General features: G+C 46.0%; 1 protein-coding gene across 1 annotated transcript in view; it reads right to left on the bottom strand.

Moving 5' to 3' along the window:
• Positions 1-17,142, bottom strand: part of LOC147106104 (structural maintenance of chromosomes protein 1B-like) — a 172,432-nt gene that overhangs the window by 86,208 nt on the left and 69,082 nt on the right. Inside the window, exons 12-16 of the mRNA XM_086008868.1 lie at positions 15,989-16,135; positions 15,685-15,822; positions 14,942-15,058; positions 9,025-9,131; positions 8,269-8,410 (exon numbers count right to left, since the gene is read on the bottom strand). Coding sequence (XP_085864994.1) covers positions 8,269-8,410; positions 9,025-9,131; positions 14,942-15,058; positions 15,685-15,822; positions 15,989-16,135 — 651 coding nt within the window. The remainder of the gene's footprint in view (positions 1-8,268; positions 8,411-9,024; positions 9,132-14,941; positions 15,059-15,684; positions 15,823-15,988; positions 16,136-17,142) is intronic.

Raw genomic sequence — 17,142 nt, 5'->3', positions numbered from 1 at the left:
TCACCTTAAAGTCCCCACAGATGCGAACCTTCCTTGGTTCCCCAGGCGTGCTGCTCAACGACTTTCATCACCGGGACGATGGGTGTAGCCCACTCGCTCCAGTCTACCTTGGACAGTACACCTGAACGTTCCAGACTCTCCAGCTCTGCTTCGACGGCTGGGCGGATCGCATAAGGTACCGGTCTGGCCTTAAAAAATTTTGGGCTTGCGTTTTCTTCAATTTTAATCATCGCTGTCATGCCTTTTAGTGTTCAGAGTCCTTGCTGGAACACTTCTTTCGCGTCAGGATCTTTGACAGTCGCCCAGGTGTGGCGTCGTCATCCTTTTTGTCAGCCACAGTCAGTGCCTGTATGGAATGCCAATCTAGCTGTATCTTCCGGATCCATTCACGTCCTAGTAGTGGTGGTCCTCCATCTGGCAATACATATAGGTCCATTTTTGGTGTTTCCTTGCCGTTATATATAACGTTCACCCTTATTTTTCCACACTGTCTGCACACTTTGTCCTTGAACCAGCAATCATTATGGTCGTGTGTTGTTCTGCCTCAGCGATAGCACTTCACTGTTCCGTATGACATTTTATTTGTGCCATTTTCTTGCGGTCTCCGTCGTATCTCTGCAGCGCCCCGTGCTGCTGCTTCGTGTGATACTGCAATGCTGAAAGCCTTGTCCAGCGTAAGATCCTTTTCTGATGGAAGCCGTTTCTGGGTTCCTTCACTTTGAAGCCCACACACAAACTTGTCCCTTAAAGTATCTGCTAGTCCCGTTCCAAACTGGCAGTGTTTCAATAGCTTGCGCAGTTCCGTTAAATACTCAGCATTACTTTCATCTTTATGCTGGTTCCTTTTGTGAAACTTAAATCTTTCTGCTATCAGCAGCGGTGTGGGGTTTAAGTGGTCCTGTAGGATTGACACTATGTTTTCAAAATCCTTTTCTACTGGCTTCTCTGGGGTTACTAAGTTTCGTAGTAAGCCATACATTTTTGCACTCATTGAATTCAACAATACCAGCGCTTTCTTGTCATCTGGCACTTCATTCGCCTTGCAGTATACTTCTATGCATTCGACATATGTCATCCAATCTTCAACTTCATTGTCAAACGCTGTGATACTGCCACTCTTCGGCATTTTTGGGTGTGGTTAGACTGGCTTAAAATGGCGTCTCCCGCGCTTTCCTTTCTTCTCCGCTGCGGCTTAAAATGGCGTCTCCCGCGCTGCTGCCAACGCCGCTCTCGACGGTCCTCGTGGCAAATGGCGACGCCCTGTGGGTTTCGTGCGCTGCTCCTGCTCTGCTGCCAACGCCGCTCACTGCAGTACTCGTGGCAATGGAAGCGCCTCGCGTTTTCCTGCGCGCCTCTCTCCCCCGTTGACGCTGCTCGGCCCTTGAACACCGGCTGCGCTCGTCTCTCTCCGTTGACGCCACTCGGTCATGAACACCAGCTGCGCCCTGTGCGCTCTGCCATCTCTCTCTCCCCCGTCGACGCTGCTTGACCTTTTTCTGTGCCGATCGGTCGGGCTCTAGCCCGTCGCTGTCCGGGAAGGGTCTGCGCAGTACCTGTTGCCAGCCCGTGCCGCTGGACCACCGTGACTGGAAAGCCATGCCTGGCTCTCGACAGCCTCCCCTGCGGTGCTCAAATCTCCGCTGGATGACTGGGCGGTTGCCCGTGGTCGACGCCCGTGCTTTTGGACTCCGCCTTCTTCCACCGTTCTCCAGGAGCGAATCCCTGGGAGGTGATGCAGAGTTGCAGGTAGGTTAGAATCTGCTCGTCGCCAATGTTAGATCCGTGTATCTTAATGTTTGTCCTTCAATAATCAGACAAAAGACTGCAGGGAACGATTCAACAGGTGTTTACTGAATGAGGGTTACTCTAGAACTAACTTACAGATCACTACTCAGGGTTTATATACAGGTGTGGTCACTGCCGGTACTACAGTATACAGGAGCTGTAAAAAGTAGTTCTCTCCCTTAAAGGTACATACATTACAGTCTTAAATCCTTTCTTATTTCTTAATTCTATCCATAGTCTCCACTGCCTGCTTACTTCTCGTTATATCCTCTCTTACCATTGAAGTGATTTCATCTTTAATCACTAAGGCTACTCCTCCCCTCTACCATTTTCCCTATCTTTCCTGCAGACCTTATAACCTGGCATATTTAGTTCCCAGTCCTGACCGTCTTGCAGCCATGTTTCAGTAATGGCTCCCATGTCATACCCTCCAATTTGAATTTGCGCCTGTAGTTCATTCAATTTATTCCTTATACTCCGTGCGTTTGTATAAAGAATGCTTACTTGGGCCACACATCCTAACCTGTCCCTCAGCTCTAATGTTTTATTCACATGTTTCTTATTTCACTTTACATCTTTTAGTTTTTTCTTTACCTGTAGTGCGTAAAGCACAATTTCTGACTGTTACTCTACTCTCTTCCCTTTCGTTTGTTTTTGAACTATTATTTATACTATATTTTCTACCTGAGCCCTCCCCACCATTTACTAGTTTAAAGTCCTTGTGACCGCCCTATTTATCCTTTTCGCTAGATGCAGCCCGACCCAACGGTACAGTTCCTTCCTGTCCCAATACTGGTGCCAATGCCCCATGAAATGGACCACCCCTTTCCCACACCACTCCATCAGCCACATGTTCACCTCCCTAATCTGCTTATCACTATGCCAATTTGCATGTGGCTCAGGTAATAATCCAGAAATTATAATCCTTGAGGTTCTTTTCTTTAATTTAGCTCCTAGTCCCTGGTACTCCCCAAAAAAGACCTCTTGCCTACTCTTCCCTATGCTGTTCGTCCCAACATGGACCACAATGACTGGCTCCTCCCTCTCCCTCTCCAATATCCTTTGAAGCCGGTTCAAAATGTCTCACCCTGGCACCAGGTAGGCAACATACCATGGGACTTTCAATCTTGCTTACAAAGGATGCTATCTCTCCCTCTAATTATTGAATCCCCTACAACTACCACATTACGTTTCCCCATCTCCTCCCCGCTTTGGACAGCCACCTGCTCCATGGTGCCATGCTCCCCATTCAGGTAGTCCTTCCGACAGTCTTTATCCTTACCCTCACAGGTAGCAAGTACATTGTACCTGTTTAATAGGATCAGTTTCTGCGGATACCCGTTTTCTATCCCACCTGGGTTCACCTTTGCACACTATCAGTCACACCTTGTTTTTAAAGAATACATTGCAGTTTTCAGCGCATCAATTTGCCACGCACTATCCAACTGTTGTTGGACAAAGGAAGGCAGGGAAATTTTTTGCAGCTTCTTAAAGTTGTACTGCATCTGTCATCCGTGCCTGTTTATCCAACATGCAGTGTTGGCGTGCCGGTTTGCAAGGAGATATGGGTAACCCTCTCTGTTTTGCAAATTATAGAGTAGGACGAGAATCAGAGCGGATATGCTTGTACTTTAGACACTCCATCAGGACTAGTCATTACGCCAGCATCCACGTGTAATTATTTTCAAAACTAGGGCTTCTCTGACTGAGCAGAAACAACGTGAAGAAGAATTGACTAATGAAATAGAGAGTGCTAAACTACGTATAGGTGAAGTCAGTGAAAAACTGAATGAGGTGGCTGGTGAGTTGCAGAATGCAGGGATTGATCACCGTGAAGGGAACCGGCAGCAGAAAAAAGTGGAGATCCTTGAAACATAGAAGATAGGAGCAGGAGTAGGCCATTTGGCCCCTCGAGCCTGCTCCGCCATTCAATGCGATCATGGCTGATCATCCAAATTCAGTACCCTGTCCCTGCTTTCTCCCCATATCCCTTTAGCCTTAAGAAATATATCCAACTCCTTCTTGAATATATGTAATGAATTGGCCTCTACTACCTTCTGTGGTAGAGAATTCCACAGGTTCACCACTCTCTGGGTGAAGAAATTCCTCCTCATTTCTGTCCTAAATGGCTTACCCCTTATCCTTAGACTGTGACCCCTGGTTCTGGACTCCCCGACCATCGGGAACATCCTTCCTGCATCTAGTCTGTCCAGTCCTGTCAGAATTTTATAAGTTTCAATGAGATCCCCTTTCATTCTTCTAAACTCCAGCGAGTATAAGCCCAATCGACCCAATCTCTCCTTGTACGTCATTCCTGCCATCCCAGGTATCAGCCTGGTGAATCTTCGCTGAACTCCCTCCATGGCAAGAACATCCTTCCTCAGATAAGGCGACCAAAACTGCACACAATACTCAAGATGTGGTCTCACCAAGGCCCTGTACAACTGCAGCAAGACATTCTTGTTCCTGTACTCGAACTCTCTCGCTATGAAGGCCAACATACCATTTGCCTTCTTAACCGCCTGCTGCACCTGCATGCTTACCTTCAGCGACTGGTGCACAAGGACACCCAGGTCTCGTTGCACTTCCCCTTCTCCCAATCTATTGCTGTTCAGATAATAATCTACCTTCCTGTTTTTGCCACCAAAGTGGATAACCTCACATTTATCCGCATTATACTGCATCTGCCATGCTTCTGCCCAATCACCCAACCTGTCCAAATCATACTGAAGTTTCTCGGCATCTTCCTCACAGCACACACGCCCACCCAGCTTTGTGTCGTCTGCAAACTTGGAGATATTGCATCTAGATCCCTCGTCTAGATCATTTATATATATATCTATTGTGAATAGCTGGGGTCCTAGCACCGATCCCTGCGGTACCCCACTAGTCACTGCCTGCCATTCGGAAAAAGAGCCATTTATTCCAACTCTTTGCTTCCTGTCTGCCAACCTGTTATTTATCCAAGTCAGTACCTTGCCCCCAATCCCATGTGCCTTAACTTTACATGCTAATCTCTTATGCGGGACCTTATCGAAAGCCTTCTGAAAGTCCAAATACACCACATCCACTGGTTCTCCCTTATCTATTTTACCAGTTACATCCTCAAAAAATTCCAGTAGTCAAGCACGATTTACCTTTTGTAAATCCATGTTGACTTTGTCCGATCCTGTCACTGTTTTCCAAGTGTTCTGCTATTACATCTCGCTATTCAAGAAATGAGGCGAAAGAAAACAGGGAACGTTCAGCTAGTTAGATTGACATCAGTAGTAGGGAAAATGCTAGAATCTATTATTAGGGACGTGGTAACAGGGCACTTAGAAAATCCTAATATGATTGGGCAGAGTCAACACGGATTTATGAAAGGGAAATCGTGAATGACACATCTGTAAAGAGTTTTTGAGGTTGTAACTAGCAGGGTAAATAAGAGGAACCAGTGGATGTACTGCATTTGCATTAAAAAAAAAAATTGTTGTATGGGATGTGGGCGTCGCTGGCAAGGCCAGCATTTATTGCCCATCCCTAATTGCCCTTGAGAAGGTGGTGGTGAGCCGCGTTCTTGAACCGCTGCAGTCCATGTGGTGAAGTACTCCCACAGTGCTGTTAGGGAGGGAGTTCCAGGATGCTGACCCAGCAACAATGAAGAATCGGCAATATACTTGTAAGTCAGGATGGTGTGTGACTTGGAGGGGAACTTGGAGGTGGTGGTGTTCCCATGCGCCTGCTGCCCTTGTCCTTCTAGGTGGAAGAGGTCGCGGGTTTGGGAGGTGCTACTGATGAAGCCTTGGCGAGTTGCTGCAGTGCATCTTGTAGATGGTACACACTGCAGTCACGGTACACCGGTGGTGGAGGGAGTGAATATTTAAGGTGGTGGATGGGGTGCCAATCAAGCAGGCTGCTTTGTCCTGGATGGTGTCGAGCTTCTTGAGTGCTGTTGGAGCTGCACTTATCCAGGCAAGTGGAGAGTATTCCATCACACTCCTTACTTGCGCCTTGTAGATGGTGGAAAGGCTTTGGGGAGCCAGGAGGTGAGACACTCGCCGCAGAATACCTAGCCTCTGACCTGCTCTTGTAGCCACAGTATTTATGTGGCTGGTCCAGTTAAGTTTCTGGTCAATGGTGACCCCAGGATGTTGATGGTGGAGGATTCGGTGATGGTAATGCCATTGAATATCAAGGGGCGGTGGTTAGGCTCTCGTTTGTTGGAGATAGTCATTGCCTGACACTTGTGTGGCTCGAATGTTACCTGCCACTTATCAGCCCAAGCCTGAACGCCGTCCAGGTCTTGTTGCATGCGGGCATGGACTGCTTCATTATCTGAAGAGTTGTGAATGGCGCTGAACACTGTGCAGTCATCAGCAAACATCCCCATTTCTGACCTTATGTTGGAGGGAAGGTCATTGATGAAGCAGCTGAAGATGGTTGGGCCTAGGACACTGCCCTGAGGAACTGCTGCAGCAATGTCCTGGGGCTGTGATGATTGACCTTCAACCACCACAACCATCTTCCTTTATGCTAGGTATGATGCCAGTCAGTGGATAGTTCCAACCCCCCACCCCCTGATCCCATTGACTTCAATTTTCCTAGGGCTCCTTGATGCCATACTCGGTCAAATGCTGCCTTGATGTCAAGGGCAGTCACTCTCACCTCACCTCTGGAATTCAGCTCCTTTGACCATGTTTGGACCAAGGGTGTAATGAGGTCAGGAGCTGAGTGGTCTTTGCGGAACCCAAACCCTGCATCTTGAGCAGGTTATTGGTGAGTAAGTGCCGCTTGATAGTACTGTCGATGATACCTTCCATCACTTTGCTGATAACTGAAAGTATACCGATGGGGCAGTAATTGGCCGGATTGGATTTGACCTGCTTTTTGTGGACAGGACATACCTGGGCAGTTTTCCACATTGTCGGATAGATGCCAGTGTTGTAGCTGTACTGGAACAGCTTGGCTAGAGGCGCGGCTAGTTCTGGAGCACAAGTCTTTAGCACGATAGCCGGGATGTTGTCAGGGCCCATAGCCTTTACTGTATCCAGTGCGCTCAGCCGTTTCTTGATATCACGTGGAGTGAATCGAATTGGCTGAACACTGGCTTCTGTGATGGTGGGTTCCTCAGGAGGAGGCCGATATGAATCATCGACTCGGCACTTCTGACTGAAGATAGTTGCAAACGCTTCAGCCTTGTCTTTTGCATTCGATAAGGTGACAAACAAGAGGTTATTACAGAAAATTAGGGCTCATGGGATTGGGAGTAATATATTAGCATGGATTGAGCATTGGTTAATTGACAGAAAACAGAGTGTAGGAATAAATGGGACATTTTCAGGTTGGCAAGCAGTAACTATTGGGGGACTGCAAGGATCAGTGCTTGGGCCTCCGCTATTTACAATCTATATCAATGGCTTAAATGAAAGGACCGAGTGTAATGTGTCCAAGTTTGCTGACAATGTAAAGCTAGGTGTGAAAGTAAGTTGTGAGGAGGACGCAAAGAGACCGCAAAGGGAGAAAGACAGGTTAAGCGAGTGGGCAAGAATGTGGCAGATGGAATATAATGCGGAGAAATGTGAAGTTATCCACTTTAGTAGGAAAAATAGAAAAGCAGAGTTTTTTTTTAAAGGTGAGACACTATGAAATGTTGGTATTCAGAGGGACCTGGGTGTCCTTGTACACAAATCACAGAAAGTTAACATGCAGGTACAGCAAGCAGTCAGGAAAGGAAATGATATGTTAGCCTTTATTACAAAAGGATTGGAGTAAAAGATTAAAGAAGTCTCACTGCAATTATATAGGGCCTTGGTGAGACCACACCTGGAGTATTGTGTACAGTTTTGGTCTCCTTACTCAAGGAAGCATATACTTGCCTTAGAGGCAGTGCAACGAAGGTTCACTAGACTGATTCCTGGGATGAGGGGATTATCCTATGAGGAGAGATTGAGTAGACTAGGCCTATGTTCCCTAGAGTTTAGAAGAATGAGAGGCGATCTCATTGAACTATATAAAATTCTTACGGTGCTTGACGGGGTAGATGCTGGGAGGATGTTTCCCCTGGCTGGGGAGTCTAGAACTAGAGGTCACAGTCTCAGAATAAGGGGTCGGCCATAGGACTGAGATGAGGAGAAATTTCTTCATTCAAAGGCTTGTGAATCTTTGGAATTCTCTACCCCAGAGAGCTGTGGATGCTCATTCGTTGAGTATATTCAAGACAGAGATCGATAGATTTTTGGCTACAAAGGGAATTAAGGGATATGGGGATAGGACGGGAAAGTAGAGTTGAGGTAGAAGATCAGCCATGATCTCATTGAATGGCGGAGTAGGCTCGAAGGGCCGAATGGCCTACTGCTCCTGCTCCTATTTCTTATTTTATTAATAAAACTCAAACATGACGCATTCATTGAACTTATTACTTCAAAAAAGTTAGTCAGAGGATAGAGGAATTCATGAATGTACATTTATACTAACTTCTAAACAAATTTAACCGCTCAGTACCTTCTTCAACTTCACTATTTCTTCTTCATCTTTTTCAATTGTTTCCTTCCACTTCTGGATTTTTTTGATATCTTCTTTAAGTTGGCTATTTGAATATTCTAGCTGGATCGTCAGCCGCGTTTTCTGGTTCTCAAACTCTGACCTGCGATGTAGGGAGGAAATACTTTCAATGTTGTTAAAAACTAAAACATTAATCCCAACAAAATCTGTTTTACACAAGACCATTGGCTTCTGGAAGAAACTAGTGACTGATCAGTAGTACTGTAATATGTAAGTAAATGGTAACAGTAACATAATGGGGCAAATTGTCAGGCAAATTGCCTGGGCAGTAATCTGGTGGAGCGGATCGCTCAGCCATTCTAGAAACTGCCCGGTTTTCATTCCATTAATTCCAGTGCAATGAAAAGCCGACAGGTTCTACAATGGGCAGGCGAGCCTGGCCGCCAGATTACTGCCCACGCGTGTAGACGAAAATTTATCTAACTATATCATGGCCAGGAACATAGCAAACATTACTGATTCGTCAATCTAATTCTTCAATTTTGTTGCCCTAAATCAGATTTAATTCTTTGCGAAAACAGTGTGCGCAATTCAGCAGATGGAATTTAAAATACTTTACTGGTAGGTGTATGCACTGTAGAAATGTTTATATACTAATTACATTAAATGCATATTGCTCAGTTGTCTCTGGTGTTGCAGATTTCCCCTTTCTAGATATGTATATTATAAATGGGAATTACTCAGATAGTAAATGACCTTTTCTTATCCATTTCTTCTAGCTGCTTCACATGCTCATCCTCATATTCACGAATATTTGCGACACCAATCTTAACACAGAAATCTTCAAACACTCTATCTTCAACCTGTTGTAGAATAGAAGAATACTAATTACTTAGTGTTATAAATCTCATCATCATCAAGAAACTACTCATGAAATAACGCTGAACGGCCAGCTGGTGGCGCCGTCCAAGGAGTATAAATACTCAGGCGTGGGCCGAGCTTCCAGGGACATTTTGTAAGACAAGGAACTAGTGAAGTACAACTAGACCTCCATGTGCTGAAACAAGTTGATTAAAGCCTTGCTTTATGCTCAAACCAAGTGCGTAGTGAGTTTTATTACGTCAATTTAATCAACTTGATATCGACTCTACGCTTTGGGTAATTTCGGGAACAGCCAGCTACGACTCAAACCGTAGAAGGGAACTCAGACAAGTAATCGATCCATCATGGAGAAACTACTCAGACCCGCCCATCTCGACCTGGACCCGAATTCACTTACAGCTGCTAAGGTATGGAAACACTGGTATTGTACCTTTAGCAACTTCCTTGAGGAGTGCGGTGAGAATGTTCCTAACAAGTTACGAATGCTTGCTAATTATGTATCCCCTCATGTGTTTGATTATATCGAAGACTGTGTAGACTATGACACCGCTATCCAAATACTACAGCAGCTATATGTCAAGTCCCCAAATGAAATTTTTGCTCGGCATCTACTGGCCACAACTCGACAACAACCCGGGGAATCACTTGATGAATTCCTTCAGAAACTTCGCAGGCTCAACAAGGATCGTAATCTTAAAGCTGTTACAGCTGAGCAGTACCAGGAGGAGTTAATTCGTGATTCCTTTATTAATGGGATTGCGTCTCCTTTCATACATCAGCGTCTGTTGGAGAATAAAACCCTCAAGTTACAGGCTGCCTATGACCAGGCATGTTCTCTGGACTTAGCAAAGAGGAATGCAGACTCCTATCTTTCACCACGTGCACGGGCTGCTGCTATCAATTTTAGTGACTCCTTCGATAGGTCTCGGGTGGAAGCCCTCACGGATGACGACTCCAACCTGGCTGATGACAACCCTACCCTAGAAACCTACACTAATGACGACCCCGCCCTAGCGGCATCTTGGCAATCTGGAAGGAAGTGTTTCTTCTGTGGAGGTGCATTCCATTATAGGAAATTTTGTCCTGCTCATAACGCAACCTGCAATCATTGCAGCAAGAAAGGTCACTTTTCTAAGGTATGCCAGTCAAGAGCCACTGTCAGTAAGAAGGGCCACTTTTTTAAGGTATACCGGTCGAGAGCTCGTTAGATTTGCAGCTACTATCTATAAAACTGCTCCTCCCCCAAGAGCCACTACTAAGGGTACAGCTGTCAAGGGTAAAACTGCCCCTCCTCCCATCACAGCTGTTTCTTCCCAAAGTTTGTCCCATGCAGCCACGAAGGTTTCGGTAAATGGACACATTTTGAGTGCACTAATCGACTCATGCAGCTCTGACAGCTTCATTAGTGAGCGGGCTGTCAGTAAGTTAAAACTGCGTATTTACCCCTCAGGCAGGGAAATTGCAATGGCTCTGACGACAATGACCACCAATTCTTCCGGCTTTTGTCTTGTTGACCTTATTCTCAATGGCCGCACTTATTTCTCCACCCGGCTCGGGGTGCTCAAGAACCTATGCAGTGATGTGCTCCTGGGACAGGATATCCAGAAACAACACAAAAGATTCACTTTCGAGTTTGGAGGGTCAAAGCCGGAGCTTACTATTTCCAAAGTACCGTTTTGTGCGCTTTCGGCGGCTTCGCTCGACGAGCCCTCGTTTGCCAATCTTTCCCCCCGATGCAAGCCCATAGTCACCAAATCATGACGTTTCAGCCAAGATGATCGATCCTTTATCGAGGCAGAAATCTCTCGCCTTCTAGCTGACGGTATCATTGAGCCATGTTCATCTTCCTGGTGGGCTCAAGTCGTCGTTGTCAAAAATCCTCTGAAGCAACACAAGAAACGTCTTTGCATCGATTACTCGCAAACTATTAACCAGCATACCGACCTGGATGCCTACCCACTACCACGCATCGATGACATGGTCAATAACCTTGCTAACTACAAGGTATTTTCAACCTTTGATTTAAAGAGCGCATATCATCAAGTACCGTTAAAGGACTCTGACAAAAAGTATACGGCCTTTGAGGCCAATGGTCGGCTTTACCAGTTTTGTCACCTTCCATTTGGGGTCACCAATGGGGTGGCCGTCTTTCAACGGGTAATGGATAGCCTAGTCAAACAGGAGAACTTAACGGACACTTTCCATATCTGGATAATATCACCATTGCTGGTCATGACCAGAAGGAACATGATGCCAACCTCCAGAAATTTTTTGACGTTCTCCGTCGTCGCAACTTAACCTTAAATGAGTCCAAATCTGTGAAATCAGTACCATCAGTCAACATCCTTGGCTACTGGGTGAGCAACGGTGTCATCAAACTGGATCTGGAGCGACTTCGTCCGCTTCAAGAGCTCCCTCCCCCTACGAATCTCGGCTCTTTTCGTCGGGCACTCGGCATGCTCGCCTATTATGCGAAATGGATACCCCACTTCTCCGACAAGATCCAGCCCCTGCTTCCCGCAAAGTCATTTCCATTGGAGGCAACGGCTATTTCAGCTTTCAACCTCCTCAAGCGACAACTGGAAAAAGCCACGCTTCATTCCATTGATGAAAATCTTCCTTTCGTGGTCGAGTGCGATGCATCGGATGTGGCGATCTCTGCTACCTTGAATCAACATAGAAATCAATGTGGTCGACCCGTTGCATTTCTGTCCAGAACTTTGCAGGGTAGCGAGCTCCATTATCTTCCTGTCGAGAAGGAGGCTACGGCCATCATCGAAGCTGTACGTAAATGGAGTCATTTTCTCGCTCGTCGCCGTTTCACACTTATAACCGATCAGCGCTCCGTGGCCTTTATGCTGGATAACCGGAAACGCACCAAGATCAAGAATAACAAAATACAACTTTGGAGGATGGAATTGGCCGCCTTTGGATACACCATACATTATCGACCCGGCAAAGAGAATGTGGCCCCGGATACCCTCACGCGGGCATTCTGCTCTTCTATGTCAACTTCGACTCTTGCGGATCTTCATACTGACTTATGCCATCCTGGCATTACCCGTATGTTGCACTTTGTGCGATCTAAAAATCTCCCATTTTCTATGGAAGATGTGAAAAGAACGTGCTCCTCGTGTGGAATTAAAACCGCAATTCTTCCGTCCATCGGATGGCTCGCTCATGCACGTTATGCAGCGACTCAGCATTGACTTTAAAGGGCCATTGCCTTCCTCAACGCGAAACACCTACTTACTGACTATGGTGGACGAATATTCACGCTTTCCCCTGTCCCAATATGCTTACTTCCACAGTGATCAAATGCCTTGATCAAGTCTTTTCCCTTTGCGGTACGGCCAACTTCATCCACTCTGATCGGGGTCCCTCCTTCATGTCAAGCGAACTCAAAAGTTCTCTCTCCCAATGGGGAATCGCCACAAGTAAAACGACACCGTACCATCCCATCGGTAACAGACAGGTTGAGAGATACAACGCTATCATTTGGAACGCTGTTCGTCTTCCGCTGAGGTCACGCAACCTACCAGACCAGCAGTGGGAAACTATGCTCCCTGATGTGTTGCATTCCATCAGGTCTCTCCTTTCATAAAATTGCAAAATACTGCGGATGCTGGAAATCTGAAATAACAACAGAAAATGCTGGAAATACTCAGCAGGCCAGGCAGCTCTGTTTCTCTCTTCACGGATGCTGCCTGGCCTGCTGAGTATTTCCAGGTCTTTCCTTTCTACGTCTACCAATGTCACACCTCACGAGTGATTCTTCAGCTTCCAGCGTCGCTCCACCCATGGGATGTCTTTACCATCATGGTTGGCAGCTCCTGGCCCCGTGCTGCTCCGAAGATTCGTCCGATCGTCTAAAAATGATCCTCTCGTCGACAAGGTAGAACTCACGGACGTCAATCCCACGTACACGCACGTGCGGTACCCTGATGGCCGGGAGTCCACCGTTTCGCTCCGGGACCTGGCTCCCTGTCCAGCCGGTTCCACGGACCCAACTGATAGAGGGACCCATGGGGATGATGCCGACAGTGCACTCCCCCGAAGATGACGCCCTACCTGGGACATCGAGAGATCTGCCAGCTGCCCCACTGGATCCACTCGGGGAGCTGAGCGCTCCCCGTGGGATGGCCACCCGAGGCCAGGACGCCGGTCAATCCTCGGCTATCAAACGGGATGAAGCCAGTTCTGCGCCTGTGGAGACCCGCACCCAGAGTCACGATCTCCCCAGCCTCCCTCGGGTCGAACAGAGCAACGCGGGCCCTGTCGATCCATCGGTACGGATCAAGCGGCCCAGGGACTCAGACACGGTCCGGGGAGATGTGCCTTCTAGCCATAAACAAAAATCTAAAAGACTGCGGCTATTCGTGGTCTGCCTAATCCGTTAAGAGGAAGTTGTCGGACTTCCAAATCTTTTAGGCAGGAAGAATGTTATAAATCTCATCATCATCAAGAAACTACTCATGAAATAACGCTGAACGGCCAGCTGGTGGCGCCGTCCAAGGAGTATAAATACTCAGGCGTGGGCCGAGCTTCCAGGGACATTTTGTAAGACAAAGAACTAGCGAAGTACAACTAGACCTCCGTGTGCTGAAACAAGTTGATTAAAGCCTTGCTTTATGCTCAAACCAAGTGCGTAGTGAGTTTTATTACGTCACTTAGTCTGAAGTTAGTTTTCTTTTCTAGCATCATTCCTTGGATCTGTAAATACTGTGCACCACTGGAGATAAGACTACCATCCAAAGACATGGGGTGGGGGGAGGGCGAATTTTTCACTTTCAGCGCGGGTGGTGAACTGGCAGTTGTAGATCGGCTGCTCGTTATGTGCCCCGTCCAATTTCCCTTTCCACTGACTTCCATGGAACTGAAAATCAGGTGGGGTGTATAACAGAAAGTCAATCCACATCTGCCACTTTACCACCCATGCCAAAAATGAAAATCGGCTCCAGGATGTCTTGATTATTAAGACAATCGAAACTTGAACCTGGATATGGGACTGTCCCTTAACAGGTGTAGCACTATTGGCATAGTTATTTTATCCTTTCCAATTTTCTCCCCTTTTCTCTGTTACTCCCATGACTCTTGTGGGGCATGGTTCCACACAGGCCTCTAGTATCCCTCCCATGTACCCATTCTTCAAGCATGAGCTTAGACAGTAAATCTTGGCAGGATATTCAGTTGTACAGGGTACCACAACCGAGCCTGATTGCGTCCTCACCAACAACCACACACACAATTTCCCAATCAAGTCCAGAGGACATCAATTAGGAATGAGAACCCTAGCCTGTTTTCCCCTCCCATCCCAAGTCCAGGGCAAAAAGCAAAAAACTGCAGATACTGGGCATTTTAAATGAAAACAGAAAATATAGAAATACGCAGCAGATCAAGCAGCAATTGCAGAGAGGACAGAAGAGATGACATTTCAGATGTGAACATATCAAAAGCATATTGCAGCTTAAACAGCAAATCCCTGCTAGACCAAATAGCCAATAATCTCTGGGACAAGAGGGTATTAATTTTACTAGATTTCTCTTACAAAATCAGGAAGATTGAAATAGAATGACAGAATTTAACCGTAAGCACTTATACCTTTATATGTCACCTTTGAGACACTGACTTGGTCTTCCCACAACTCCTTGTAAATAACTATTAATGCATTCGTTTATATATTGGAGTATATATTTTTTCTTATTTGTTTGCATAATGGAGTCCTTTCTATTGGCATGAAATGCATTCTAAAATAAATTGGATAATCTAGTATCGCATTTAATGTACTTACTTCGTTCATCTGATGCTGAATCTCCTGCATTTTCACCTCTCTATCCTCAATACTCAAACTCACCATAGCCATTTGGGACTGCAAATTGGCCAGTCCACTTTCTAGTTTTGACCTTTCCTTAAAAGAAAAAGTGCATATATTAGGATATTTAGGATCATAGTGATGTGCACATTTTCACCATACTGCATTAAATAAAAAGGATATTTTGGCCCATAAATTTGGCCGCCGCACAGTACCTGTTTTCTGGATGCTAAATAGCCTACTAAGCCCCTAATATGGTGTACTTTACCTATGCTTGAAACAGGCGTTAGTCCATTTGCATTTACAAATAAGGGTTCTAATGCCTGTTTGAGGCCCCAACTTCAAGATTGGCTCGTCCTGAGTCAGTTCACACCAGTGCTGGCTGCACTCATTAACAGAAGACCTCGAGTTTGCCTGCAACCTACATGTGAGCCTGGAATAGTACTTTAAATTAAATTGCGAGAGTAATACTAGGGGGACACAGGTTCAAACTAGTAAAAGGTCATTTTAGGCCCGATATCGGGAAATTCTTCTTCACACGAAGAGCGATCAATGTGTGGGATAGACCTAGGATATAGTGAAGGGTAAAACCCTGGAATCATTTAAGAAATAACTGAATGCTACAGTGGGGGACTATAAGATCTTTCTGGTTAGGTGAGTTAAGAAGGGATGAATGGCTTCCTCATCCATAATTATTCTGTGATCTTTTAATCTATCCTTACCATGTGGCGATTTGCTAGATGTTTTTTCCTAGTTTGCTCCAGATCACTCAAGGAATATCTCATTCTGGTCTCTGTGCCCTTGGCTTGAGCCTGCAACTGCCTCAATTCAGCTTCTTTCCTGTTCACTTTTATTAACTCCTGTAAATTAGGGTTACAATCATTACTACATCAACTCTCTGTACTGCTGGCTCTGTCATTAATCTCTCTCATTTTGATCATAAGAATGCATCAAATATACATAAATTTAAAAGCAGCTTTAACAACAGCGTGTAGCACTCTGATAACAAATGTCAGTCTAACTCACCCGGAGTTCATTTTTCAGTTGCTCCTTGATTTCTTTCAGGTGACTGATCTGCTTCTCGTCCCAGCACCTGGCTTTGAACTTCAGATCACTGGAACCCCCAGAGATGACACCAGACTTTAAGAAGAGTGTTCCGTCTAATGCTACAGTCTATGTTGTAAGAAGAGGGAGGGCTTTAGTTTCCTGAATCACTGGGTCTGCTTCTGGGGAAGGTGGGACCTGTACAAGTCGGATGGGTTGCACCTGAACCGGAACAGGACCAACATCCTTGCGGAGAGGTTTGCTAGTACTGTTGGGGGGTTTAAACTAACTTGGCAGGGGGATGGGTTACGGAGTACAGCTATAGTAGCGGGTGATGCACAGCCAAATATAGAGGAAAAAACAAGTCAGCTTGGAAGGCAGAGCAAATATGTAAAGGCACAAGGGAGTATGGCAAGGCTGGGTGGCATTTCTTTTAATGCAAGGAGTCTTGCAAGTAAGCCAGATGAATTGAAGGTGTTGCATGAACACATGGGAGTATGATATTGTTGCTATCACAGAGACATGGTTGAGGGAGGGGCAGGACTGGCAGCTCAATATTCCGGGGTATAGAATCTTCAGGCAAGACAGAGGGGGGTGTAAAAGAGGAGTGGGTGTCGCAATATTAATCAAGGAGTCAATTACTGATGTAAGGAGGGATATCTTAGCAGGTTCCTCTAATGAGGCCATATGGGTAGAACTTAAAAACAAAAAGGGGGCAAGCACCTTGCTGGGAGTGATAGAGGAACAGATATGTAGGCAAATCTCAGAAGTGTAGAAATAATAGGGTAATAATAGTAGGGAATTTCAACTTCCCCAATATTAACTGGGATAGTCAGAGTGTGAAAGGTTTAGAGGGGGCGGAATTCTTAAAGTGCATCCAGGAGAGCTTTTTGAGCCAGCATGTAGAAAGTCCTACAAGAGAGGGGGCGGTACTGGACCTAATTCTAGGGAATGTAGCCGAGCAAGTGGCAGAAGTGTCAGTAGGAGAGCATTTTGGTGACAGTGACCATAATTCGGTGAGATTTAAGGTAGTCATGAAAAAGGACAAAGATGGATTGGAAATAAAGGTTCTAAATTGGGGGAAGGCCGATTTTAATATGATACGGCAGGATCTGGCCAAAGTGGACTGGGATCAG

This window comes from Somniosus microcephalus, chromosome 16 (genome assembly GCF_052327205.1).
Source record: "Somniosus microcephalus isolate GS21.2 chromosome 16, FLI_Smic_1.0, whole genome shotgun sequence".
Lineage (NCBI taxonomy): Eukaryota > Metazoa > Chordata > Chondrichthyes > Squaliformes > Somniosidae > Somniosus > Somniosus microcephalus.
Note: the sequence above shows the minus strand (reverse complement) of the source record. Positions and strands in the feature narration are given on the sequence as shown.